The sequence below is a fragment of the Macrotis lagotis genome, chromosome 1 (assembly GCF_037893015.1).
Source record: "Macrotis lagotis isolate mMagLag1 chromosome 1, bilby.v1.9.chrom.fasta, whole genome shotgun sequence".
NCBI classification, from domain to species: domain Eukaryota; kingdom Metazoa; phylum Chordata; class Mammalia; order Peramelemorphia; family Peramelidae; genus Macrotis; species Macrotis lagotis.
The window spans coordinates 820,504,156-820,531,242 of NC_133658.1; the positions used below are offsets into that span (position 1 = coordinate 820,504,156).

Sequence of the window (27,087 nt, forward strand, 5' to 3'; positions counted from 1 at the left end):
ATAATTTTTTCAACAGTATGGGACTGGCTTTGGAACATCTGCATTCAAGTTCTGGTGTTTGATATGTACTATAATGTATGCTAAGACCATAGGCAGGTTGCTTATTTTCTCACTGACACAGGCAACTCTAATGGTATATAGTTTACAGATGAATTCACAGCTGTCAATGGAAAGAATTTCCATATTGGGAGTTCTCTACACAGATGAAATCACAGTTCTAGGAGATCTGTGCATTGCCTTTCCCAGCCCCAAATGAGAAAGGTACTTAGGGGAAAGAGAGATAAAGTAAAAGATCATACTTATCTTCAAAAAGTTTATATTCAACCAGTGAAAGAATACAACTTGTAAACAGAGAAGAATATCAATACTTCCTGAGAAGGAAAGCAATGTAATTAGTTATGGAGGTTGAGAATTTCTTCCTAGAAGAGTTGATGCATTAGCTGAGTTTTGAAGGAAGAGTGTGTTTCCAAGAGATGGAGAGGAATAAAGGAATGTGTCTATTAATGGGAGAAAATCTCTGCCTTTTCACCAGGGGTGAAAGAGAGAATGCTGCCTGGAGCCTATAAGCTTGCAAAGGTTGACTGGAGCCAGACTGTGAAAGACTTTAAATGCTAGGCTGAAAAGCTTGTAATTTATCTTAGAGTTAACGAAGAGTTGCTAAAGATTCTTGAACAATAGTGTGTGTTCATTAGAGCTTTAAAAAGTTTGTTTTGGTGGGGGTTAGATGGTACAGTGGATAGAGTACCAGTCCTGGAGTAGGGCCCAAGTTCAAATCTGGCCTCAGACACAATAATTACCTAGTTGTGTGACCTTGGGTGAGTCACTTAACCCCATTGCCTTGCCCCCCCAAACAAAACCCTTTTGCTTTGGGAGCTGAGGGAAGGATGAATTGGAGACGGAAAAGACTTGAAACCAAGGGATTAACTAGGAAAGAAACTGTTACAGTAGGTGATGTTGCCAACTATCCCTAGTAAAGGAGTCATGGGATTAGCAGAAAGGGTTGGAATGTGAGACAGCAGGTTACATTTGGGGAACAAAGTGGAAGGAAGAGTCAAATTTAAGAACCTGGTTAAATGGGAAAAATAGTAGGATAGATAGAGATGGGAAGTTTGAAGTACAAATAGTGGAATAGTCAGAAATATCAGAATTAGAAATAATCAGAAAATATGATTTTTCTTGTCTTTCTTTAACCATAACGCTATCTCTTCCCTAGTCATATACTTTCCTCCTACCTAGTTACCTCTCCCTTTCTATTCTGTCCCTTTCTCTGGAACCTTGTCTCTTCTGTATCTGGAAGTTTCTTTCTTTGGAACATTCTAGGTCAGTAATTTCTAGTTTCCTAGCCAACTGGAGCTTCATATACTAGAGGTAGGGAAATGAATCAGACTCACCTGAGCAAATTACTTTCCCTTCCGTGAAAACACATGATGCATACTAATCTTGAAATGTCCATAAAACGAGCATATATGTGGCCTATTTGAAAGCTCCTCTGATCTCTGCAGCTAGACCTGCCTGATCTCCCTCATGTGTGGACCCAGGAAGCCTAGACCATTATTTCCTGCCTTTTCCTGCCATGGTCCCAAGATCATACCTGATGCTCCCTGATGATATCTCTGCTTCCATGCCTTCCATGGCCCTTCCCAGGATCTTAAGACAGAAAGTTCTGTGTCTATGCAGGTCTAGAATTATTCCAGAGATTAGGACTGGATATGGAGATGTGGTTCACTAAGAGAGAAGATGGATAGAAAAGAAAAGAGAAAAATGCAGAGCCCTAGGAAGTAATCATAAATAAAGGAAATGATAATATGTAGTGATGTAGCATAGGAATCTGAGAAGAAATGATAAACCTGGCAGAAGTATGAGAAGAGAACAATGCTACACAAACCTCCAAAAAGAATCCAACAGCCCAAGGAAGAGAGTCACCTGAAAAAGAATGAACACTGGCAGATATTAAAGATAGATAAAGAAGAATGAGAAATGAGAATGTCCTGAAATTTAGAGATTAAGTTATCATTTTATAGCCTTAGAGAAAATAATTTCTTTTCCATACAAAATTGATAATGCATACTTCAAAGGGTTTTGATCTAGGAAATGTGTTTAGAAACTTTTAGGCATTTCTAAATTGTGCAAGAGAAAAGAAGTATAGAGTTAAGAGTTGGCATTGCTAAATCATTTAGTTACATCCAACTTTTCACATCCTCATCTGTAAATAAATGAATAGGATAACTTGACTAGCAACTATTACAATAGCCTCCTAATTGACCTCCCTACTTTCAATTTCTTCCCTCTTAAATCTGTGATTTACTCAATTTCCAAATTAATATTTGTGAAATATAGGACTGAATATGATTCTCCCTTATTCAAAACTCTTTAGTTGCTCTCTATTGCATTTAGAACAAAATTTAGTTTTCTCTTTTGGAATTTAAAAACCTTTCACATTTTGCTGACAATCTGTTCTGGAATGATTTTTCAACCCTGCTCCTCAAGATTTCACACAAACTAGCCTATTTGTGATTTCCCCCTCACAGTATCCTATCTCCTTTGGTCAGTACTTGTGCATACTGGTTGTCCTCTCTACCTAGAATGCTCTTTCTCCTACCATTTCTCTGAGAATCCCTTGCTTTATTTTAGATTCAATGCTAGCATTACCATCTTCATGAGAACTTTTATTCTGCTTCTAGAGATGCAGGAGTGAACAAAGGTCTTCTTTAAACTAAGGCTAGCCAAATAACTACTAAGCCTTGCTGCCTATCACATCTACAAATATACACATTCACATTCACATAGATAGATAGATAAATGGAAAGGGAGAGAGAGAGGTGTCTATGTGTGCATACACAAATATATATGTATATACAAACATACACATATGCAGCAAATATACATATACATGCATGCATATGCATGCACACAAATGTGCCTACACATACAAATATATACATCTATATACTCATATATATACATATAAAGGAAATAAGGAAAAGAAGGGGATGAGAGAGAGAGAAGGATGAGAAAGAAAAACCATGCATAACAATTCGGTATGTTTTGTTGGTTATGGACTCATAATGCTAATGTTTTGTTTTGTTTTTAATTGCATTAGAAAAGTCAAAATGAATATTCACAGCAACAACAAAGTAACAAGGATTTACAATGTGATTGGAACTCTAAGAGGAGCAGTGGAACCAGGTAAAGCATTTTTTTCTAATTTACCAACATGAGCAGGGACCAGCATGAAAACAGAAAGAAATTTAAAAAGTGACATACATACATCTACCTGTATAATGCAATCATAAGATTATATACATGGAAGGAACTTTGCATGCATCTTCAGTGTCTTCATTTTACAAATGTGGAAACTGAGGTCAGGGGGGTTTAAATTAACTTGACTAAGGACACACAAGTTTCTAATGTCAGAATTGATTTTGGAATCCAGATTTTTTAAAAATGAACAAACCGATGGTTCTTTACAATGTTATTTCTTAGTCCTTTCTTCATACTTCTATATCTGAACCCTGTTTTGCAACAGATGGACCCAGTGACTGACTCCAAAACTATTGCTTTTAAAATCACAAGATTTAGAGACATTGAAAAGAGATGTTGATAATCATTTAGTACAACACCTTCATATAGAAAGGTAGATAGATAGATAGATAGATAGATAGATAGATAGATAGATAGATAGATAGATGGATAGATAGATAGATGGATAGATAGAGATATAGATAGATATAGATATAGATGGAGATGGAGATAGATTAGAGATAGAGCTAGAGATAGAGACAGAGTCAGACAGAGATAGAGACAGAGACAGAGATAGATATAGACAGAGATAGAGACAGAAATAGAGATAGAGACAGAGATAGAGATAGAGACAGAGACAGAGATATAGTTATAGATATAGATATAGATGAGACTTATCTAAGATTATATAGATACCAAATTACATGGCTAGGTTCTGGGTCTTTCAGTTCCAGTGATACTACCCTTTCCACCACATGAGGTGAGAGAAGTTTTGTTTTGGAAGACTTTACATATAATTTGATGTTTAATTTTTCCAATACTAAGAAGTACTTTCAAATTGCCTTTAAAAATTAATTATACCTTTCCTGCTTAGTTTTACTTACTGCTGGTAGAAGCATGGGAGACAGAAAGACAGACATGGAAGCTGTCTGGTATAAATTCATAACATCCTAAAATTATTTCATGATTTTAATATTTATTTGATTATTTAGTCTTGAGAATTTCTAGGTAAATAAACATTTCTCAAATTTTTCTAAGACATCCTTAACACGAGAAATAGATTTTATAGAGGGATTTCTTCCATTTCATAGGTTTTCCATGTTAGGCATAGGATTTAGAGAAGGAAAGGAGTTTGGTGGATATTTTGGTCAACCCCCTTTTTTGACAGATGAGGAAACTCACACAAGAGAGGTAACAAGGTTTCTTCTGCATAGTAAGAAGCAGAGGAGGCTTTAAACATAGGGTCCAGACTTCCAAGGTTGTATTCTTCCTAGTACAGGGCAATATAGCTGCCTCCATTGAAACTAGAGTTAGAGTGCTAGATTGTGCCTTTTTTCTCAGGTTCAAGGTTTAAAATGTTATCCCATAGAAAAGATTTAGTTTCCCTATTGTGATCATTCACTCACATAAGCTATATGATTAAATTACATTCCTCTCTTACCATAGCTCTGGATATGAAGTTTTTCTTCCACCATACACATTTTAAGTAAAATTTTAACTTTGTTTACCAAACATCTAATACAGTTCCTAAGTGGATTAATAATTTTCATCATCATCAATCAAAAAGAGTGTGCTAGATATATGAGTATTTCCTTTAGAAAATGATTGTAGGGCTATAACCATATCAGTGCTGTGCACATTAAGCCATACCAACCTGTTGACAGAATAAACTCTCAAAAACTGGTCAGATAGAGGGAATTATCAAGATCTGAGAAGTAAATGTAAGAAGCTTCTTTCTTGCCTTGCCCTGGAAGCAGGAACCAAGAAGTAAGAAGTTTAGTGTCTTTTTTTTTCCAGGATCACATCCCAAGTGTATGGCAGAGGCATGAATAGATAGCATGGTATTCTTTCTCATTCCAAGGCCAGCTTTCTATCAAGCTGCCTTACATAGACAGTGGGAGTTTAGGGTAGCAAAAAATAGCACTATATTTGGAATAAAAGTATCTGATTTTCAAATCCCAGAAAACTACTTTTAAACTCTTTGACCTAAACAGGTCGCTTACTTCTCTGAATCTTGGTTGCTTCATTTGTAAAATGAGAACCAGAAGAGCAGTTCTAAATCCTAAGAAAACCTTTGTTCCTCAATTCAGAATTCCTGAGGAATAATTAACCTGGCATTATCTCTGAAGTAAAATCTAGGGAGGTACAGTATCTACTGCAGATGCAAAAAAAGTAGCTAATGCCATCAGTATTACTCTCTCTCTCACACTCCCCCCTCTCAAATATAATGGTTTCTTGGTCATTTGAAATTCAGAAATTCAAAATTCTCTTGCAATTAAATTAGCATTTATTAAGTTCTTGCTGTGTTAGTTTCTGATGACTAAAAAAAAATCTCAAAGAAAACAAAAACAAAAAAAAAAATGATTGTCTCTAGCCTTGAGGTACTTATATTCCATGGAATCAATGTTACCAATGCACTATTCCCTTCAGCAAACTTTTGTGCATTGATCTAATAAATACTATCATTTGTCATGTTGTCTGGATGAGACAAAACTTTCAGATTTTTCAAACAGCCAGCAAAAACCCAACTCATAGATTGGAAACTATTCTGTATTATAATTCAATTCAATTCAACATTTATCAAGTAACTACTGTGAGTTTGTTTAATAAAACGCTAGGCTTTATACTAAGGAGATACAAAGTTTGCATATGTATTTTCCTTGCCCTCATGGATCTACAATGACAGAACTCCTCTGTTTTTAGATATAATTGAACTTCTTATGTTTTACATAGACACTTTTGAAATGCAGCAGTCTTTCCATCTCTTCTTCCCAGAATAGATTTCCCATGGAATATCTACCTCAGGTCTAAGGTACTTTGTGGTTCTATAAATCCAAAAATTGTGGCTCAAGAGTCCCCACCAATGTGTGTACTTTTTGTAGGCAATCATGCTGTAGTAAGGATAATGACTGTAAAACCCTTCTCCCAAATATTGGGACACACTCACAACTGCCTAATATATCAATGGGAAAAGTGGGCAGTAACACAGAGTCAACTAATAGAGGGACATAAATGAAGAGAACGTGCATGTGACTAAAGCAATCCATGCCTACAATGTAAAAATAAGGTCTGGTTTTAGAAGGTTTAAATATCTAAACACATTAATTGTATCATTTGACTGATAAGATCTTCATATCTTATAAAGGATTAACAGTACAAACCCATCCTTCTTGATTAAGACTTTATTACTTCATTGTTTCTTCACATTACCCTTAGATTTTTTTGATTACTGGAGAGCAATTGTGTTATTACTGTATATTAACAGTGTTGGGGTCTCCTGATCATCTCTCAACCCTCAAAATTTTTTGTGATAATTTTTGTAGACAGGTATGTAATTCTGGGAGGTCATCGTGACTCATGGGTGTTTGGTGGCATTGATCCTCAGAGTGGAGCTGCTGTAGTACATGAGATTGTGAGGAGTTATGGAAAACTGAAAAGGGAAGGTAATGTAACTCAAGAACTAAAGAGGTAAAGATGCAGATAAATTCAAATCAATCAATTAGCACACTTATTGAACAAAAAAAATCAAATAAGTCAATTAACATACTTAATGAACTTAAACTATGTGTAAGATATTTTTGAAGTAGCTTTAGGAGTTACCATAGCTAACTTAGAAGTTAAAAGTTGAAAGGGACCAAAAGGGTCATCTACTGAAATGCATATTTGATCTATTATAAAATATTCTCAACAAGAGAATATCTGTACCAAGAATGCTAGTGACAGAATGCTTACTTCCTATAAAAATAGAAGTGCCCTCCTTCCTCTTTAGGATGGTTCCAATTATTAGAAAGTGTTTCCTTATATTGAACTGAACTATCTCTCACTGTAATTGCATCCATTGTTCATAATCCCATATTTTAACCCTTTAGATACTTGAAAACAATTTGCATATGTTGACCAAAGTCTTCTCCTTAAGATTAAATAACTTCATTTCATATGCATGGTTTTTTTTTTGGTTCTTCCTTATCCTGTTCTCTTCTCCTTCATATATATAATCCCACTTATCAATGTCCTTCCAAAATATGGCACCTGAAACTGAATGAAACATTTGAATTACAATATGACTCAAACTGAGTACAATGGAAATATTGCCTCACTCTTTCTGGATACTCATCTATTAATGTGGTCTAGGATCATGTTAATATTTTGCCATTTCACAATATTGACTTATTAAACTTATAGTCCACTAAAAGTCACTAAAAGGACTAAAAGTCCTTTGTCTTTTTTCATGTGTCCAGTCTGTGACTCCTTCTTCCTGCTAGAATAATGTAGAACTCTTTGACAAGGATCATAAAAACTTCCCTTATAAATGATATAATGAGCTATGTGGAATTCCAAAGATATTCATACTTAAATTAGCATAGAAGTAATGTTCAATTTTTTTCAGACTTTAAAAAAAAGGAGTTAATCTGACTTTACTACAATATTATGGGTTTATTCAATTCGAATGAATTCATCCAACATTTATTATGCATTTTCTATGCACAAAGCTTTGTGTTAAGAGCTGGGAATATAAGAACAAAAATAAAAAAACCCATGCCTTCAAGGAATACATAAGTTCCTGGAGCCATATAGTATGTACATGAATAAATAAATACAAGGTAATTTAAGGAAGAAAAGAGCACTAGTATCTTGAGTACATCAGAGAAGCTTTCCCCTGTTGAACCTTTAAAGAAGGTAAAGATTCTGATAGATGAGGATGAAAAGTGAGTGTACTTCAGATATGTAGAACAAGTTCTATCAAAGCATAAAAAAATTGATAAATATTTTTATTTATCAATAAATAACATTTTGATTTCGGTGGTTGGAATATACTATGGCATCAAGCATACTCTGGTAACAATACTCCTGAGTGCACCTGAACCAGATGGAGACATCTTTTAACAAAATAAAATTATAATGGGATTTAAATAATGTGATTATTTGGTTTTCTAAGTCAATATGCAGTTTACAGTGATTCATATATATTATTTCATTGTCTCTCTTTCTATTTGAGTTTGATACCACATCTATAGATTATTGAAAGGAAAGCAGAGTGAAATAAAAATGGAAAGGTAGACAGGAGCCTAAAAGTAGAGGTAAACTGAGAAATGTGCAATATTAGAGATAATGAAGAGCCGACAAAATTGATCTTTGCTACAGTGGAGTTACTGCAGTTTTATGTGGGCTATCCCTTGTAGTTAATTTGGGCAGGAACCTAGGATAACTATGCAGAATATTGAGAGAGGTAGTATAATTACCTTAGAAGTTGTAAAGGTAGTAGCAAGAGGAATTGCCTCACTCCACAAGAGCATTTGCTCTTTCATTTAGAGGAAATAGATTAGAATAGAACCTTAGAATGGTATACCTGAGAAAGTCGACAGATGGAGCCCAAACACTGAGCTACCACAAGCTGAGGTAGCTAACTATACACACGTACTAGGTCCCTATTCAATTCAGTCAATCCCTTCGAGTTGAACGTGTTGTTTTCCTCTCAATCCCTCAGTTTCAGCTAAAGGTATAAGTAGTCAAACAGTTCATAATTTATGAAACAATTCCTTTAATCCCACTGAGATTTTTATCTCTTTCCCATCTTCCTGTGACTGGAAAGGATTACTCTATCATATGCAGATTAGTTTTAGAATCTTGACTTTGAAACATAACAAATACATGGTGCTGTCCAAATCTCAGAATATTTCATAACCTCAATTTCTTAATTTGTAAAATTAATATAACAATTTTCCAGTCTGCCTCATATGGTCATTTATGGAGAAAGTACTTTACAAACTTAAGCTGACAGACTATTATGAGGCTAAGGAAGCATTTTGGAACCTAGAGAAGTTCAGATCATCTCAGAGTCTAATACTATACTTATCATTCCAAGGAAGATCTAGTCTGTAACATATTATAGTTATAGAGTAGGAAGAGACCTGAAAGGTCATTGATACCAGGCTTCTTATATTATAGATGAGGGAAAATGAATTCCAGAGAGATGAAATAATTGTCTCATGCTCACACAAATAGCAAGTAGAAAATTCCATACTTGAACTAAATATCCTTACTCTAAATCTAGTAATCTTTCCACCAAACTGAACCCAAGTCTCTCTGCATCCAAATTTAATACTCTTTGGACTGTTGCTGTATGAGTAAATATTATTATTATATCCACTTTACAAATGAGGAAATTGAGGCTCTGAGAGGTTATTGAATTTTCCTCATTAAGAACAGGAAACATTTAATAATTTTAATAAATTTATAATTGTTCCTTCTTGCTTGTGGAGAAAAGGGATAGAGCCATGGAAAAAATGTAGCATCATACTTCACTACACTACAACCACACTTTACTTGAGTTTCTTCCCGCCTACCAGCAGGTTTGCATGGGTACAAATATATGTCATACAGTACAATCCCTATAACTTTATTAGGGATTCTAAGGAAACCTCAAACACTAGATATTTTTCATAAAATTATGACTTAAATTGCATTCAATCTTTCCTGTCTCCACCATGCTCACTTTTTCCTGGGAAAAAAGACTCTCTAATGTTATATAGGACTCCTAAAATCAGAAACATCAAGGCAGCCTTCAGGATCCATAACATTGCTTTGTGCATGTTAAATCCATAATAAATATCTGTTCATAAAATTTGTGCACATGTCATGGGATAGATTGTAAACTCTTTGAGGTCAGAGATAGGTTGCTATTTGTCTTTGTATCCTCACTTTTATGCCATAAATTTATTATGTGTTTAATAAATATTTGTTTAATATAATTCAATTGAGAATTTATATTCATTAAAAACTGTAATGAAAATATTATTAGTTTATCAACATCAAATTGGTTTGTGTTTCTGATAGCTATTAATAAGCACATAAGTTATTATGATCCTGCCTCTCACATATGCAGTATTTTTTAAAATTCTATATATTTCACTATTGTTTTCAGGATGGAGGCCAAGAAGAACAATGATATTTGCTAGCTGGGATGCTGAAGAATTTGGCCTATTGGGATCTACTGAGTGGGCTGAGGTTAGTCAATATTCTGGTATAATGAAATCTTCATTCCAGAAGAATAGGTAGACTTTTACTTTTTTATAGTCACCTGAAACTCAGTGTATGCCAAGTTGGTTATGTGCCAAGCATACAAAAACTAAAAACATAAACACCCCCTTACAGTAAGGAGCTTATATTCCACTGAGGGTGGAGGAGAATTATATATATATTATATATATATATATATATATATATATATATATATATATATATATATATATATATATATATATATATATATATATAATTGAAATTAATTTTGGGAGAAAGCACAAGAAGAGAATTCTGGTAATAGAAGTGCGGGTTTCTAGAAGGTAGAGGAGAAAAGTAGTGTAGAGTGGAATGGAGACCTTAGAGGGATGGGAACCATATGAACTGATGTGAAGAATGTTGACCAGGGAAGGGGTATTTTGACCTAGACAATTTAGGATTCTGAATTGTTCTGATTTCAATGGAATCACAGGGCAATAGATTTTTATACTCTTCACAGTAGTTAATTTGAAAACTGAGGAAAGGTGTAAAAGTGATTGTTTGTCATTTAAGGAAGGAATTGGAAGATCCTAGATTTTTAGCTATTTATTGAGGAGTTGAACATGTTTAAGACTGCTAACTATCTAATCCTCAGTTAGGTGAACTCTATTCCAGGACTTCCCAAAAGGATGACCAGATAATATCCTCCAGAGTAATGAGGCTAAAGGGAATCATCAAGGAGGGAATGGGGTAGAAAGTTGATATGGCAGGAGGAGAAGCAAAAGGCTTGAAACTTGTCCAAGTTTTAGGATACAAAGAGGACCCAATAGACATGAGTGATCATGTGCCAGATAATTTTCCAAGAAAGTAGGTATGCAAAATAGACCTGAGTTTGTCTAAAAGATATGTTACAAATTGATTCTCTTGGTTCATTGCAAGCTATTATTCTCTTAAGCACAAATATTTGACATTAGTTTCAATGTTTTATTTCTTTATAGTACTGCATGATTTTTAATGCTTTCTAGAAATAGAAATGATTGCATTCTCCAGCAAAGTAAAATGCAGTTATCAAATTTAAGGCTAATACTCTATTACCATTTTTAGAAGGGGAGTTAAAGAAAGGAAAGATAATATGTTTATGTGAATTCTTTGTTTTCCAGGAAAATTCCAAAATACTACTAAAACGTGGAGTGGCTTATATTAATGCAGATTCTTCTGTAGAAGGTGAATACTGTTTGATATTAAGAAGGAATTTAATTATTTATAATTTTTTTACTTTTCTAAAAAACTATCCTATTCAATGGCAATTCAGAAAATTATGTACAGAAACAGCTCAAAAGAGACAGATTGCAATTCCCTAAGCATACATTGCTTTGGAGGTAAGGAAGTCAATAGCTATCTATTCAGGATAATTTTACTTGATATTTATGTTATAGTCCACAGGGGTAACAGGTGTTAATTGAGGTTAAATCTAAACAGAGAAGACAACTCTGTAGCCCATTTATCTTACATGTACCTTCACCTGACTTGGAAATCAACTCTGATTTGCATAAGAAAATTAATTTTACAGATGTTCAGAAGGACATAGAAAATGATACATTTCTAACTAATTTAAAATTTTTTATCATATTCTAAAAGCTCCTCAAATACTTTTATTTCAAATATTAAACAATTTTGAAAAATAAGTAGGAACACAAATGTTCTCTTGTTGATGTTTTATGGCTATTAGTTTTTGAGAACCTTAGAGATTCCAAAGAATCAAAGGTGTAAATAAGTCAAAGGGAAATGGAGAGGGGCATGGTGAGTGCAAAGAGGTAGTAACCTCTTTCCAAACATGATCTATCTATGTAAAAGGGATATCATTGGACAAATTTTAATTGGAAAAGTAAGGTTTGGTCACATAGAAGGAATTAAAGATAATGGATTGACAGGCTAAGTCCTGCACTGGTAGTCAGAAATTGTGGTAAAGCCTAGAGAAAAGGCTCCAACTCAGATCTGAGGGAGAAAATGGGTAAGAATAATACTGAATGGGAAGGAATGAATGAGTTCCATTGAAGAAACAACCAAGAAAAGAATTTTAAAACTAAGAAAAGGGGCTTATATCCTATAGGTACGGAATCATATACTGTACAGTTTTTTAAATGTTTATTTAAAGCTTAAGGTTAGAGTGATGGTGATATCTGATATTTATATAAGACTTTCAAACTGCAAAGCATTTTCTGGACTTTGTAAAACTGTCTTCACAATGACCATATGAAAGAGGTACTAAAGTTATTATTATTCTTTTTTTGTGGATGAGGAAAATGATTCCTTGAGAAGTTGACTTTTCTTTTCCCAAATTCATAATTACATTTAGAACCTTGATTCCCTGATTTCTAGTTCTGTGCTCATAGGTTATATCCAATGAATACTTATTTGTATGTTTTTCCCAAAGTTTTTATATGAGAACTTAAGGATCCTTCCAAAACTAATTCTATTCCAATTCCAATACTTAGTATCTTTACAATGACAGGCAGCTCACCTCATCTCTCTGAGTTTGCTTTGTTGTTTATAAATTGGGAATAGTTGTACAGGGACTCCTCCCCTGTTAAGATTATTGTGAGGAAAGTACTTTATAAACATGAAGACAAAGACTTATGGATACCTAGACATTCACACTGAGAAACATATTGATAGATGGAGAGAGATAGATACAGAGGTGTACTGATAAGACAACCAGACAGAAGCTCTATTTAATACATATATAGAGGGAGAAGTAGGAAGGGACTAAATATGTAGTCAGGACCTGTGCGCTAACTGCTTTACAAATATTAACTTATTTTGAAGCTCATAACAATCCTGTGAGGTAGGCTGTTATTCCCATTTTACAGCTGAGAAAACTGAGGCAAACAAAGGTTAAAAGACTTGCCTAGGGTTACATAGCTAGTAAGCATCTAAAGCAAGATTTAACCTCAAGCTTTCCTGACTCCAGTCTCAGTGCTCTATTCACTACACCATTTAACTATCAGAATTGGAGTTAGACACTCATAGAATAATGAATGTAAAGATAGATAAACACTCGTGGATAGACACATGAAGAGATACATAGGCATATAGACAGTCCTAGATGAATGAGTGTAGAGATAGATAGTTACTCATCGATTAAGACAGGTAGATAGAAAGGACATCAGTGATAGATATTTTTCATAAAAGTGGGTTACAGATAGCTAATCCTACCATTACATTCTCTTCTGATTTATGGCAGTGATTATGTATTAATGCATTATGTATTCTATTTTTTCTTTAGATTAGAATTAGATGTTCACATTTGGGAGAGTGGAGTTAGATTCCTATATAGGGACACTTTTACACTTTTGAAATGCCTTCTATGTGGAATCTATGGGGAATCTTTAAGTAGGTTTCCAAAACATATAATTGATAAATTTTTAAGGACTATAGGAAAATTCCCATATTTGTTGTCCTATTTTTTCCTTTTTTGAGTTATATATTAAGTTGATAAACTAATATAACACTTATATCAGGCTTCTATGACATGAAGTATGGGGGCTATTTCTCTGATTTTTAGGGAGAGCTTCAACCAAGTTCACTTTCCCTTTCATATTTGTAAGCAGTGTTTAAAAAACAAGGAAATAAGATTTATTACAGGTCAGACATAGAAGAGGATAAAGAAAAGGACGTGTATTGTTTCCTTTAAAGGGCCTGGGATCACAGTACACAATGCATTTTTTTCTTTCATCTTCCTTTATATGTGAGTTGTTCTGATAAAATCGCCCTTTCTATATTCACCCCACCCCACCCCCAAAAGCCCACTTTAAGATAGGTGTCTCAGCCAGTCACAAACAATTAGTAGTTTGGTTCTTGCTAAGGACCTCTATTAGGCTATAACTATTCCAATTCTACTGGGTCAAACAGAGCTTTGCATGAGCTTCTTCTTTCCAGGCTCTTCTCCCCAACTGTTTTGGGACAACATATTGTCATTAACTGAATTCTCACCTATTTCCTACATGAGTGCTGTTCTTTTCTGCCCAATCTAACTTTAACCAGAAGTATCTATTAATCACCTAGCATACACAAGGCACTGTGCTGGGTGCTGGAAATAGAGCAAAAAAACAAAACAAAACAAAAAAAAATCCTTGTCCTCAAAGAGATTACTTTCTGATTAGAGGAATAGAAGAATCCTATCTTTTTATTGGGCTGCCTCCAAATGGAAAAAATCAGAAGTTGTCACAAAGAATTATTCCAAAATATGTCAGTCTTGATGTTAATTTCTGCTCTTAGATTCTGTATTGATTAGATATTAAAAATGAAAGATAAATTTTCTAATTATTTCTGTTTTGTTTTGAGACGTGGTATTCTTTTATTCTTGTGTTTCAGGAAACTACACTCTGAGAGTTGATTGTACACCACTAATGTACAGACTGGTATACAACCTAACAAAAGAGGTAACTTATAAAGCCATCTCCAATTTGCATCTAAATACTATGAAATGTCATTTTAGTTACAAAGTCACTGTTTAATAAAGATATCACATTACCATATACGACCAGTTTTAGCTTCTGTGTCAGAACGTGTCACTTAATCATATTAAGATACCTAGTTTATTATGAGGGATACATGTGGAGACCTGAAACAAGTCAGAAAAGCAATTTCGGCATGGAAAAAATTAAAAGTCTGGTTACCCCAGACATCTATTTAGGGAACAAAAGAATAGTATAGTGTATGTGGTTACTATCTCTGCTTCTAGATTCCTTTATACAACTAATTTACCTTGAGATGGGTCCCTTTCTATTCCAGTTTTCCAATTTTGAACAGGAACAACTTTTTAAATATGTCTGTGATCTCCTGTATCTGAGGGTTAAGAGAAGATAAAATTTCAATTAATGCTCAGAAATCCTAAGTCAAGCAATCTTTCACTCCCTTAATTTTAGGCTGGACTGAATTGTACCAGCTTCATATAGTACTTTTTAAAATTTACAGTGTACTTTATATAATCTCATTTAACATCATACACTCTTATGAAGATAAGTATTACAATTATTATTATAATATTTTAAAAATCAAGATGTTGAGGTTCAGAGAAGTTAGCTGCTTGATGGTCAATGGAGCTAGTAATTGTCAGACATGATGTGAACTTAGGTCTCTCCTGAAAGTAGAGTCTAACTCATCCTTCCATCATACTTATACTCTCCATTATATAAATCACCAAGAAGTATCTGAGATGACATTCTAAGCTGATTGATCATATGAGTCAGAGTCAGTCAATATTAATTGCCTAATTCCTGTCAGGCTCTATGCTAAGTGGTGAAGATGCAAACAAAAGTATGACAGTTCATAATCTAATGGAGAAAGACAACACTTAAAAAGAAGCTGAAAAATGGGGGAGGCATAGAGAATCAAAGTATGGTCATGATGCAGTCCTGTAACTGGGGTGGGGGAAATTATCTGAGCATGTGTGATTGAGAGTTAAATTCATTCTGCAGTGCAGTTACAGTACTTCTGTTAGGTAAGAAATGATAAGATGAATTCCTTGGGCACCCTCCTCAAACAGAGGGTCTGGGAGCAGCTCTTAAATGTTTACCCCCAACCTCTACAATCAAGGAGATGGAATAGCCCTGATGGAGGAGGAATGCGTTTCAGAGTTGATTTCATCTTGCAAAAGTAGTGAGTTTCTGGAGCCCATGAAATCATTATGAAATGATTATGATAAAAAAATATACAGGAGCTCTGTTTAAGACGCATCTTCAACATATTTTTATTAAATATTTTTTGTCCTAGATGCTAAGTGAGATATAAAATTGAGATGGTCCACATAAGAAAGAAGCCATGTGGACCTGAATATCAATTAGAGTAGAAATCACAAAGTGAAATAATTAAAACATAAAACTTACCTGATAAAGGAATCAGAGAGTTGTACAACAGAGTACTCTCAGAAGACTGCATTCATCTGTTTCAGAGGGAGCCACATTAGGAGCTTCTTTCTAGTGTTCATCCTTCATGCTCTGGCAAATGACACAAAGAATACCAAATTTCTCAGTTTTAAGAAGAAACTTCCATAAGCCCTTTTAAGTTTCCAAGTAATTTTTGTGATTATCTGAAACTAATTGATGTAAGGTTTTTTTTAATATACACATTGATTTTTAAATTTTTATTACTATTTCATCAGACTGATCTGTATAAACTAAAATTCAAGCATTTTTCCCTCTAATGGAGGATTATTTGAAATAAATTTATTATTAAACTTAAAGTTTGCACAAGATGTTACTAATTCATTAGAATTTTAGTTTCCAAACAAGGCTGGGAAAATCTTATTTTTTAAATAGTTTGAAAAAGACTAATGAAGGCTCAGTGCCTATCTGTACTCTAGTGAATACTAAGTACTGTAAAGTGGCATGTTTTTAGAGAATTCCCAAATTACAGCAAAAATATACTGTTTCTCTCTGAGTTTCTTCATTTCCAACATCCCTTCATTTATTTTTCTAAATTATTGTTTAGGTCATTGCTATTGCAATCAAAAGAAAAAATTATAGAATTTTCAGGAATTGAAATATTGACTTTCATTTTCAAAATAGATTATAGGTAATTGTTAAAATAATTTTTAAAAAATCTTTCTGCTAAATATATTGTCATTACATTATTATAATATTTAATTCCAGAAATATGATGCATTAATTCATTTAGAGTTGTTTTGATTGCAAGATGCATTTGGAACAATTCCTACTATATTCTGATTCAGTTATATATGTCATATACTGCTCCCTAATTTGTTTTATTATTACTTAATGGGTTTATTTTTTACAAATAAGTATAAATGTTATAGTAAACTACTCCTTTACTAATCATTGTCTTCCCACTGCTATTTCTTTTTCTCCTTTATCCTTCCCATTATATCTTTTTCTGTTACCTTCATTTCTGAATATATACCATTTCCTCCTCTTTGCAGGAGGCTACCCTTTATAACAAAGAATAAAAAATAATGAAAGGGGAGAATAATTTAACAAAACTAACCACCATATCAACCAAGTCTGACAGTTTATGCAACATTGGCCCCCTTCCATCTTCATAACAAAGAAGTAAGGTGTACCAAACCCAGAAAAAAAAAATTTGAGAATATCTCTCTGTGGAAGAAAATGTCTATTTTCTAAGATTGGTGCTAAATTTATAATACTATTTTTTGAAAACCCAAATTATGTTCCTTCAATCGTCCTCATTTTTATAACTAAATACTACATTAGTATTGAGGTTTGTTAATTGAGTACACTGAAATGTATTACGGGGTTCTTTTTAAACCTTTAGCTGGATAAGCCACTATTCTAGGACTTGAGTAGGCTTGGCTCAGAAAGCTACTTAGGTCTTGAAGAGTGGAGAAAATAAATTTGTCACATGAGGAAACGGAAATGCCTTTGTCAGGAATTTTGTAGCACCTAGATATACAGGATTCTGTAAGCGGTTACTGTTTCTTTCCTTCAGTTTTAGGAGGAAGTCAGAGTTTAAGACCCAGAACTGTATTCTTAGAATTCCTGGTTTTAAGGTACAACAATAGATTTCACTCAGGTTGACTTGGATGAGTCAAAGGAGTCTTACTTATGGAATAGTTGTCTTAATATATCTATCTTTTGCTTCATTTTTCATGAGTAAAGAAGAGTTGACAGTTGAATTACATCTATTTCAATTCCATTAGGTCATGCTTGGGCAATTAAATTTCATTTCAAGCAAATGATTCAAGCAAAATGAATTAACAGTTCAAGTCCTCAGTTCAAGTCTTGGCTCTGCCGTTTTATAAATTTCTAAATCTTTTCATCTATGACATATTGATACCTTACTAACAGAGTTGATGTTAAGAATGAAGATAATCTATGTAAAAATTCCCTGGAAACTCCAAATAACTAAAGTTAAGCATTTTGACATTTTAAATTGGGCATGTTTCTAATGCATTATTTTTTTTTATTGTAGCTTCGAAGTCCTGATGAGGGTTTTGAAGATAAATCTCTATATGAGAGCTGGAAAGAGAAAAATCCTGCAACAGAATTCAGTGGACAACCCTGGTAAATGAATGAATAATTCCATTTAATTTAAAAAACATTTATGAAGTGTCTACTCTATGGCACTCTGCTGATGTTTTGTCCTTCATTCTCAAAGAAGACCATGACATCAGGGAGATGATGCCAAGACAAGTACATGAATTGGATTTAAGTGAGGGATGCTGTGCTAAGCCACCAACCTCACTTTCTCCTCCAGAGCCATCTGGATCCAGTAGCCAGATATGAATCAGGACAATTGGAGATGGCCCTGGATGCAAAGCAATCAGGGTTGAGTGACTTGCCCAAGGTCAAACAGCTAGTAAGTATCAAATGTGTAAGCTAGATTCAAAATCTCCTGACTAAAGAGAGTGCTCTATCCACTGCACCACCAAGCTACCCCATATGGCATGGTACTAAGTACTGAGGATACAAAGGGAAAAAAACAAGACTCAGAAACCTCCAACAGATTATATTCTATCAAAGAATTTAGACAGCAGAGGAGAATACAAAGTATGTAAAAACTCCAGTCTCCTATAATAAGTTCATGTGCTGATTAAGAAGTGAGGAAGTAGAGTCAAGAAAACTAAATTTGAAATATGACCTCAGACATTTAACAACTGAATAATCTTGAACAAGTCACAGAGGCTCTTTAACTCAGTTTCCTCATTTGCAAAATGGGGATGATAATAATAATAATATCATTTAATTTAAAGAGTTGTAATTTTAAATTGACTAAATCTTAACAAATATGAACTGAGTGGTTATAGGCCTAGAAGGAAGTTCTGAGTTAACTCTCTGCATAGTATTTTTATTGGTTAGTGCAAAAGTCAAAATAAATACCAGACAAAAAGCAAAAACAAATAGAAGATCCTGTTTATATCTTTAGCAGCTTTTATCTGACCTATTTAAATAAATTCATAACTGAAAAATTATAAATGGGAAAAAACAGTGACATTACCTATTATCATTTCTTAGAGATCGATGAATGGTACAAAGTAGTACAACAGATAGTTAAATAGCCTAATCATTGCTTTGGATAGCAAATAATACCTTTGTTAAATGATGAACTATAGTAGCCAAGACTATCATAGGCTTAAAGTACAAGTTCTTTTTTTTTTAACAGAAGATGACAAAAAAGCATATAAGGAGAAAAATAAAGCTTCAGGGGTGCTGGCATTTGTACATAGATCTTAAAAACTTTTATGAATGAAACTGGGAGCCAGCAAACAGATGGAAAGGGAATAGATCTCTAAAATCTCATGGATACATTAAAATTAAAAAATGATGATAGATGTGACTATAGTCAGTTACAGTTCAGTTATACAATGCATTGACAGTAAAGGAAGTATAAAATAGGAAAAATATACAGTTGTCTCAATTATTCAACTGTCTTCTAAGTTGTTTTCCAAATGCTTTTGGTAGCAGATAACAATTGCATCAAGTACTGGATTGTTTGAACTCTTATCAATGAATTCCACAAGAATCTGAAAGAAATATGTCTGACAATCCACAGTAGAAAAGCTTAGTAAATGAAAAAATCCATATTGCACAACTATGTGCATAGCACTGAACTGGAAATACAAAAGAGAAAAACAATATTGTCTGTGCTCTCAAGGATCTTATAACATTTTAAGGATTACACCTCATACATTAGAGACTGGACTGAGGCAGAGAAGTGGAGACAAGGTGCTCTAAGAAAATGTGAAAAAAATCTTTCCATAATGGATATCTAGTAAAACTATACTGTGGTTAAACGAATTGTTTGAAAGTCATATAGTTTGTTAGTGATCAAGTGAGGACCAGGACCATGGTTTGTCGACCCCTACTCAGCTTAATAATATTTCTGTGATAATCTACTGAAGTCCTCTAAACAGAGTGAAAGAATCCTGTGTGGTCTATGCTTGGGGAGTCACATGTACTCTGTGTGAGTTGTCAGTGTCCTAGGTGGAAACTTCTGTCGCTAATGGAGACAAATAGTCCCTCAGACACAGGTCCTGAATGAGCAACTCCTCATTGCCTCTGGACACTGCCAAAGGAGGTAGCCTTTCTACTCCTTCATCTCCACAAGCATCAAATCCTTTCCCAAACCAGCTCTCATAGCTTCCTTGTCTCCTTTATTCTCACAAATCCTAGTGATTTTAGGCTTTCAGATGTCAGACAGACAGACAACATTTAAGATGACTCTTGGTTCTTAAAGTGGGAAAAGTGAGACTGATGTTTATTGCCTTGGGGAAGGTCCCAGTGGTGAGAGTTGGGGGAAATATCCTGCTTTTTTGTTTGGAAAGCATGTGTTTAGTTTCTTTTATCCTGACCTTTTGGGCATAAGAAACCTGGGGAGTTTCTTCTCCCTGAGAATCTGGATCCCTTCAGAAGTTAAGACAAGCTAACTTCTTATGGGAGTAGTTAGCTTTAAGAACATTCAAAGACTGATAGGTCCTTTTGGTGACTTTCCTTATCCTAGAGGAAGGTGGCTCCTCTCATTTATGTTTTCTGGAGTTAGGACCCAACTCAGAATATTTTCCTGATTTTCTTCAATTTCTCCTTGCAGCCTTTTATGAACTATACCTATTCCCTATTTTTGTCTCTCCTCGGTTGCACAGTGACCACTCTCCCTATACTGCCTTCTACTTCCTGGGCTTGCCACCTCCCTCTGAAGTGTTCCTTTATCATGATTCCTGATAAACTTTCCCCTCATATCTCTACTAATGTACTTTTCAGTCAGCTAGGTCTGACATGTCCAACCCCTGCTCTAATTGCCCCAACATTAAGTATGATAAAAATAGAAAAATGACTTGATTTCATCTGTTCTCATGGACTAAATTATTATATTTATATAGAAGATTCTCAAATCTACATATCCTGCCCCAAACTCTCTTTGTACTTTCAATCTTATACCTTCTATTGCCTTACAGACATCTCAAACTGGATTCTAATAGACATCTTAGCTCAGAATGTCCAAAATTGAACTCGTTGTCCTTTCCCCTAAAACCCTCCCCCTCTCCTAATGTTCTTATGATTGTATAGGGCAAGCAACAACAACTTCCCAGATCCTCAGATCACAACGTGTATGGCATCGTTGACTTCTTACTATCAGCTTCCCTGCTCCCCTCATCCATTCTGTGGCCAAAGGCTGTCAGTTTCCCCTTTAAACATTTCTCTAATACACTCATTTCTGTCCTCTGATTCTGCCACCACTCTGGTGAAGGCTTTCATCACCTCACATCTAAACTAATTACAATAGCCGGCTGGTGGGTCTGCCTACTTTAAGTCCCTCTTCGCGCTAATCCATCCTCCACTCAGCCACTAAAGTGATTTTTCTAAAGTGTGGTTCTAAGTAAGTCACCTCCCCTTCTCAATAAATTTCAGTAGCTTCCCATCACCTCCAGCACCAAATACAAAAATCCTCTGTTTGATGTTCAAAGCCTTTTATAATCTAGTATCTTCCTACAGTTCAATTCCCTTATACCTTATTCTCATCACATTTGTTTCTCTTTCTAAAATTATTTTAATTGTATTTTTTGAATTATATGTTATGAAAGTTTTTCAACATTCATCCACTTACATATCTATAAATTATTCATTTTTCTGCCATCCTCCCTTCCTACCACTCTCCCCACCATGATGAATAGTCTAGTAAAAGTTGTACATATAAATTTGTGTTTAACATGTTAGTCATTTTGTGACTAAGGAATTAGGACTAAGAGAAAACAAAGAAAACCCTAGGATAGAAAGGAAAAACACAAGAGGTTTTTTTAAGCATCACACATTTTCCTTTTTTATTTATTTTTAATCGTATTTTTCAAATTATATGCTATACGTTTTTCAACATTCATCCACTTGCAAATTTATGTTACACATTTTTCTACCACTGTCCTTCCTCACCCGTCTCCCCTCTGTGATGAGTAGTCTAGTTAAACCTGTACATATTGAATTTATGTTTAACATGTTTACATGTTAGTCATTTTTTGTTCAATGAATTAGGACTAAGGAAAAAAGAAAGAAAACCAGCAGTTAGGGAGGAAAAACATGAGAGGTTTTTAAAAAAGTATCACATATTTTTTCAAACCAATGATGCTGTCCTCCTTGTTATTCCATCAACAGGACAGTCTCATCTCTCAGTCCAATTTTCTCTGGCTGTCCCCCAGACCTGAAATGTTCTCCCTCCTTATCTCTACCTTGGCTTGCTTTAAATAGAATAAAATCTCATCTCAATGAATAAACCTTTTCCAATTCCTCTTAATTCTAGTAACTTCCTTGTGATGATTAGTTCCAATTTATCCTGTACATTGTTTGCTTGTACATAATTGTTTACATATTGCCTCTTCCATTGATGTGAGCTTCTTGAGACCAGAGATTGTTTTTGTCTCTTTTCATAGCCTACTGTGTAGCACAATGCTTGATCCAAATAAGTGCTTAAATAAGTATTTATTGACTGACTGACATTCAAGTTGACAAGCAACCCAAAGAGTTAGCATGCCACTTTTAGTTTTTACACACACAGAGACACAAACATACATATACATTCTAAGAACAGTGAATAATAAGCTGATAACAAATATTAATAAGAGTAAAAGATTGAACAAAGGAAATTGGGTAGTGCTTTCAATGATACCAAGCTGTACTGTAAAAGTTCATCACGTTATTACTTCAACACCAACATTCATTTCAATTCATTAATCATGTATTTTTAAGGTGGTTATTATCTACCAGAGATTGTGCTAGGTGCCAAGGATACAGACAGAAATGGCTTGGTTGCTTCCATTTTATTATTATCAAAGGGCTTACCTACCCCTGAAAAGAAACTGCATGTACAAAAGATGTGCAATCCAATTCACTTGCATGGCAGGGCATGACCTCCCTGATACCATGGTCCTCTCCAAGAAGGAAAACAACAACATTATCTATATCTGGGGCAATCAAAAAAGCTCTTTTTTATAGAGAGTGGTACTTTAAAAGAGACAGTCTCCAGGATCCCTTCTAAATGTCATTCTAGGACATTGTACTGATCAGTATCCCCATCCACTTTACTGTATTTAGCTCTCCTCAAAATTTTATTCTTGAGAGCTTCTAATTTTTAAAATGATTTAACTTTTAACATTACATGACCAAAGGATTTTTTTTCTGAATTCTGAAATCCAGTTTTCCAAAATAAGAGTATCAGGGTATATATATATACATATATATATATATATATATATATATATATATATATATATATATATATGACATAGCTTCATTGGATATGGTGTAGCGGTCTAAGCTTTAGAAATTAATCAGTAAGCTTTCATTAAATGCAACTCTATCAATAAAGGACTTCATTATTTTTCAGCATGGAGAGAAAAGAAATTTTATATATATATATATACATATATATACATATATATGCCAAAACTATTGAATGAATATGAATAGACTTCACAGAAATATCACAGGAAGAGCTAGAAGTTATCTAATGCAACTCCTTCATTTTACAGTTAAAGAAACTGAGACCAAGGTAGTTGAAGAGCCAAAATCTGTTCAGTGACAGAACTAGGACTGAAACCCAGGTCTTCCTATTCCTAATCTAGTTCTTTTATTGATCACAATGTTTATCTTTTATTCTTAAAGAATACCATGACATCAGAGAAGGTGATTCCATGACAAACATATGAATTGGATGTGAGTAAGGGGGTGCTGTGCTAAATCACCAGTCTCACTTCCTCTCCAAAGCATCTGGGTTCAGTGGCCAGATCTGAATAAGGAGTTGCCCTGGCTGTGAGGCAGTCAGGATTAAGGGATTCACCCAAGTTTACACAGCTATTAAGTGTCAAGTGTCTGAAGTTGTTATTCTAACTCTCATCCTGACGCCAAGGCCAGTACTCTATGGACTGCATCACCTAGCTGCCCAATTCTCTTCTTGTCAACAATACGAATGAATATTTCCTTTTACCTAAACATCCACTGTTTTTGTGTCTGTATAACTATATATTGTGGGGACAGAGAAATATGTTGAGTTCAAATCTAAGATCTTATACTCAGCACTTGAACAATGGACCACTAATTTGACCTTTCTGATCTTAGTTTATTCATTTGTAATTTGGTAGTATTACTATTATTATTATTATAATATCACATAATATTGTATTACAATTATTATTGTTGACAATACGATTTGACAATAATACTACATGTGCTAAGAAATATGAATAGTGAAGTGGAATAATGCAGAACAGAATTGAGATAATTTAAGACAATAGACTTTTGGTATAAATAATGTGTAGAATCTCATATTTCACTGAAAATGTTAATGGAATGTTATTTGCTACAAATTAAAATGACAGAAATTTTAATTCAAAAAATCTAAAAATACATTCCAAGACAAATAGGTCAGCTGGAAGATTCTTTCTAGGTCATCTCTTCTAACCTTTTATTTCCCATTTTTGGGGACTAACCCAAGATCATACAGGTAGTAAGTGAGAGTTGGTATTCAAACTCACCTTCTTGAGTCCAAGTTCCATACCCTTTCCAGTACCCTGCACTGGCTCTCTGCTTAGTAATCTATATGAGGAATTTTGTCTTGCCACATCAAAACATTCTGTAGCATATGGACAAAAATAGATGCCATCCTGCTTATTTCCACTCAACAGGTTTGTGTGTGATTTTTTTTCTTAATTGTTTTTAAGACTTTAAAATATTATTAGAAAAGCAATTTTTAATCAGAAAGAATGTCACTTTAACTTGAAGGGTGAAAATTTCCTCATATAGAAATGTTGTTCTGTAACACATTCACAGTTTTTATGTTTTATATCATTTTTCATTTCTTCATTTTTCAAGGATTAATAAATTGGGATCCGGCAATGACTTTGAAGTCTTTTTTCATAGACTTGGCATTCCTTCAGGAAGAGCTCGTTATACTAAAAATTGGGTAAGTTTGAATCCACCAATGACTTTTGATTTCCTATCTTTAGTCTCTACCAAGCATGGTTATTCCAAAAACCTGCAGCTATATGGGGATTAAAAGAGTTTGGGAAGAGCTAGACTTTCTCTGTGAGTTATTAATGTGTGAATTGCTGCCATAGTAGGTAAACTGTGGGTGCTGCATATTTCCCATAGATTGTTTTTGCTAGTCATTGTTTCAGGTTGGTCTACCTCAAATGTGTTATGTTGATATCAGTGTCCTACCTAAAATTTGTTATTTTAATCTGACACCTGACAAAATATTCATTTAGAATGCTTTTATGTTAGAGTAAAACTTCCAGGGCAGTTAGATGGCACAGCATATAGAGTACCAGTCCTGAAGTCAGCAGGACCTGAGTTCAAATCCAACCTCGGGAAAGTCTTTTAACCCCATTGCCTTGCAAAACCACAACAAAAAACAAATCTGTTTTCATCTGGTAGATGAAATTGACAATTTTCTTATCTTGAATTTATGATCAGAATGCATACTGAGAATGGTATGATGTAAGTTTTTTGAAGAGAGGAACTATTTTGATATTTTCTTTGTATCCCTTTATCCTAGAAAAGTACCTCCCACATAATAAATTCCCAACACATGCTTGTTAAATTTAATTTCTAGTTGGTCCAAGCTTTAAGGGACACCACTCTCATGCCCAGTTGCCATGCTGGATTGGATTATTACTTAGGAAAGCAGCCACCAAAGAACAAGGTTAAAATGGGAAATTACTGGTTTTTCAATGGAATTTATATCTAATAATTTTAATTATTTTATATATAACTATCACATAAGCAAAAGAAAACAAAGAAAAATATCTTGCAGAAGAATAGTGAATAACCAATAATTGGAACTATCATAGAGGATATCTATTTCAGTGTGTGTAGCAGATCACCTTGATAGCCTTTTCTGATTCTGAAAATCCATGATTCTGTGGAGGAAATCATGTGATAGGTAGTAACTGCATAGTACTAGTACAGAGGTAATATAGGGAAATGGGGAAAATGCTGGATGTGGAGTCATGAGTTTTGTTGTTTAGGCATTTTCCATCATAATTAACTTTTGGTGACACCATTTGAGGTTTTCTTGGCAAAGATATGCCAAGAGTGCTTGGCCATTTCCTTCCCCAGCTCATTTTACAGATGGGAAAACTGAGGCAAGAAGGATTAAGTGATTTGTTCAGAAAGTAAGTGTCAGAGATTAGTTTTGAACTCAGGAAGATGTGTCTTCTTGACTCCAACCTCCGGAACTCTATCCACTCTGACACTCTAGATATAAAGAAAAAAAGGAAACACTCCCAGTCTGCAAAGAACTGACATTCAACTGGTAATTTTAGATGAATATGGGGAGAGCACTGAGAAGAGATAGGGGTGGGGGATAAGGAGAACCTGTTTTAGGGAGAGAGAACTTGAGATGGAACTTAAAAAATAGAGTATTGAAAGAGGCAGAGGAGAGCTTTTCCCAGCAACTGGTCAAGAGATTTCATTATTATTAATGATAAATTCTTTTGCTTTTCAATTCCATATTAATTTATTATGTATTGTTTTTCAAAGGCAAAGAGAATTATATTTTGTTCTTACATTTGTAGAAAACAGACAGATACAGCAGCTATCCAGTATATCACAGTGTCTATGAAACTTATGAAATAGTGGAAAATTTTTATGACCCCACTTTTAAGAATCACCTCACAGTGGCTCAGGTCCGGGGTGGCCTCCTTTTCGAACTGGCTGACTCCATCGTTCTCCCTTTGGATTGTCAAGACTATGCCAAGGTTTTACAAAAATATGTTCACAGCATTTATGAACTGGCTCAAAAACATCCAGAAGCTCTACAAGCATACAACGTATCATTTGGTATGTGATATATCCCAAACACATTTTTCCCGGAATTTGTTTTTGA

General features: G+C 34.3%; 1 protein-coding gene across 3 annotated transcripts in view; it reads left to right on the plus strand.

Annotated features, from left to right (window-relative positions):
- Window positions 1–27,087, plus strand: part of LOC141508452 (glutamate carboxypeptidase 2-like) — an 83,231-nt gene that overhangs the window by 47,640 nt on the left and 8,504 nt on the right. For all 3 annotated transcript variants that reach the window (XM_074217081.1, XM_074217082.1, XM_074217083.1), the window contains 8 exons: window positions 3,101–3,186; window positions 6,564–6,683; window positions 10,163–10,245; window positions 11,400–11,463; window positions 14,614–14,681; window positions 18,190–18,281; window positions 25,071–25,161; window positions 26,777–27,041. In XM_074217081.1, coding sequence (XP_074073182.1) covers window positions 3,101–3,186; window positions 6,564–6,683; window positions 10,163–10,245; window positions 11,400–11,463; window positions 14,614–14,681; window positions 18,190–18,281; window positions 25,071–25,161; window positions 26,777–27,041 — 869 coding nt within the window. The remainder of the gene's footprint in view (window positions 1–3,100; window positions 3,187–6,563; window positions 6,684–10,162; window positions 10,246–11,399; window positions 11,464–14,613; window positions 14,682–18,189; window positions 18,282–25,070; window positions 25,162–26,776; window positions 27,042–27,087) is intronic.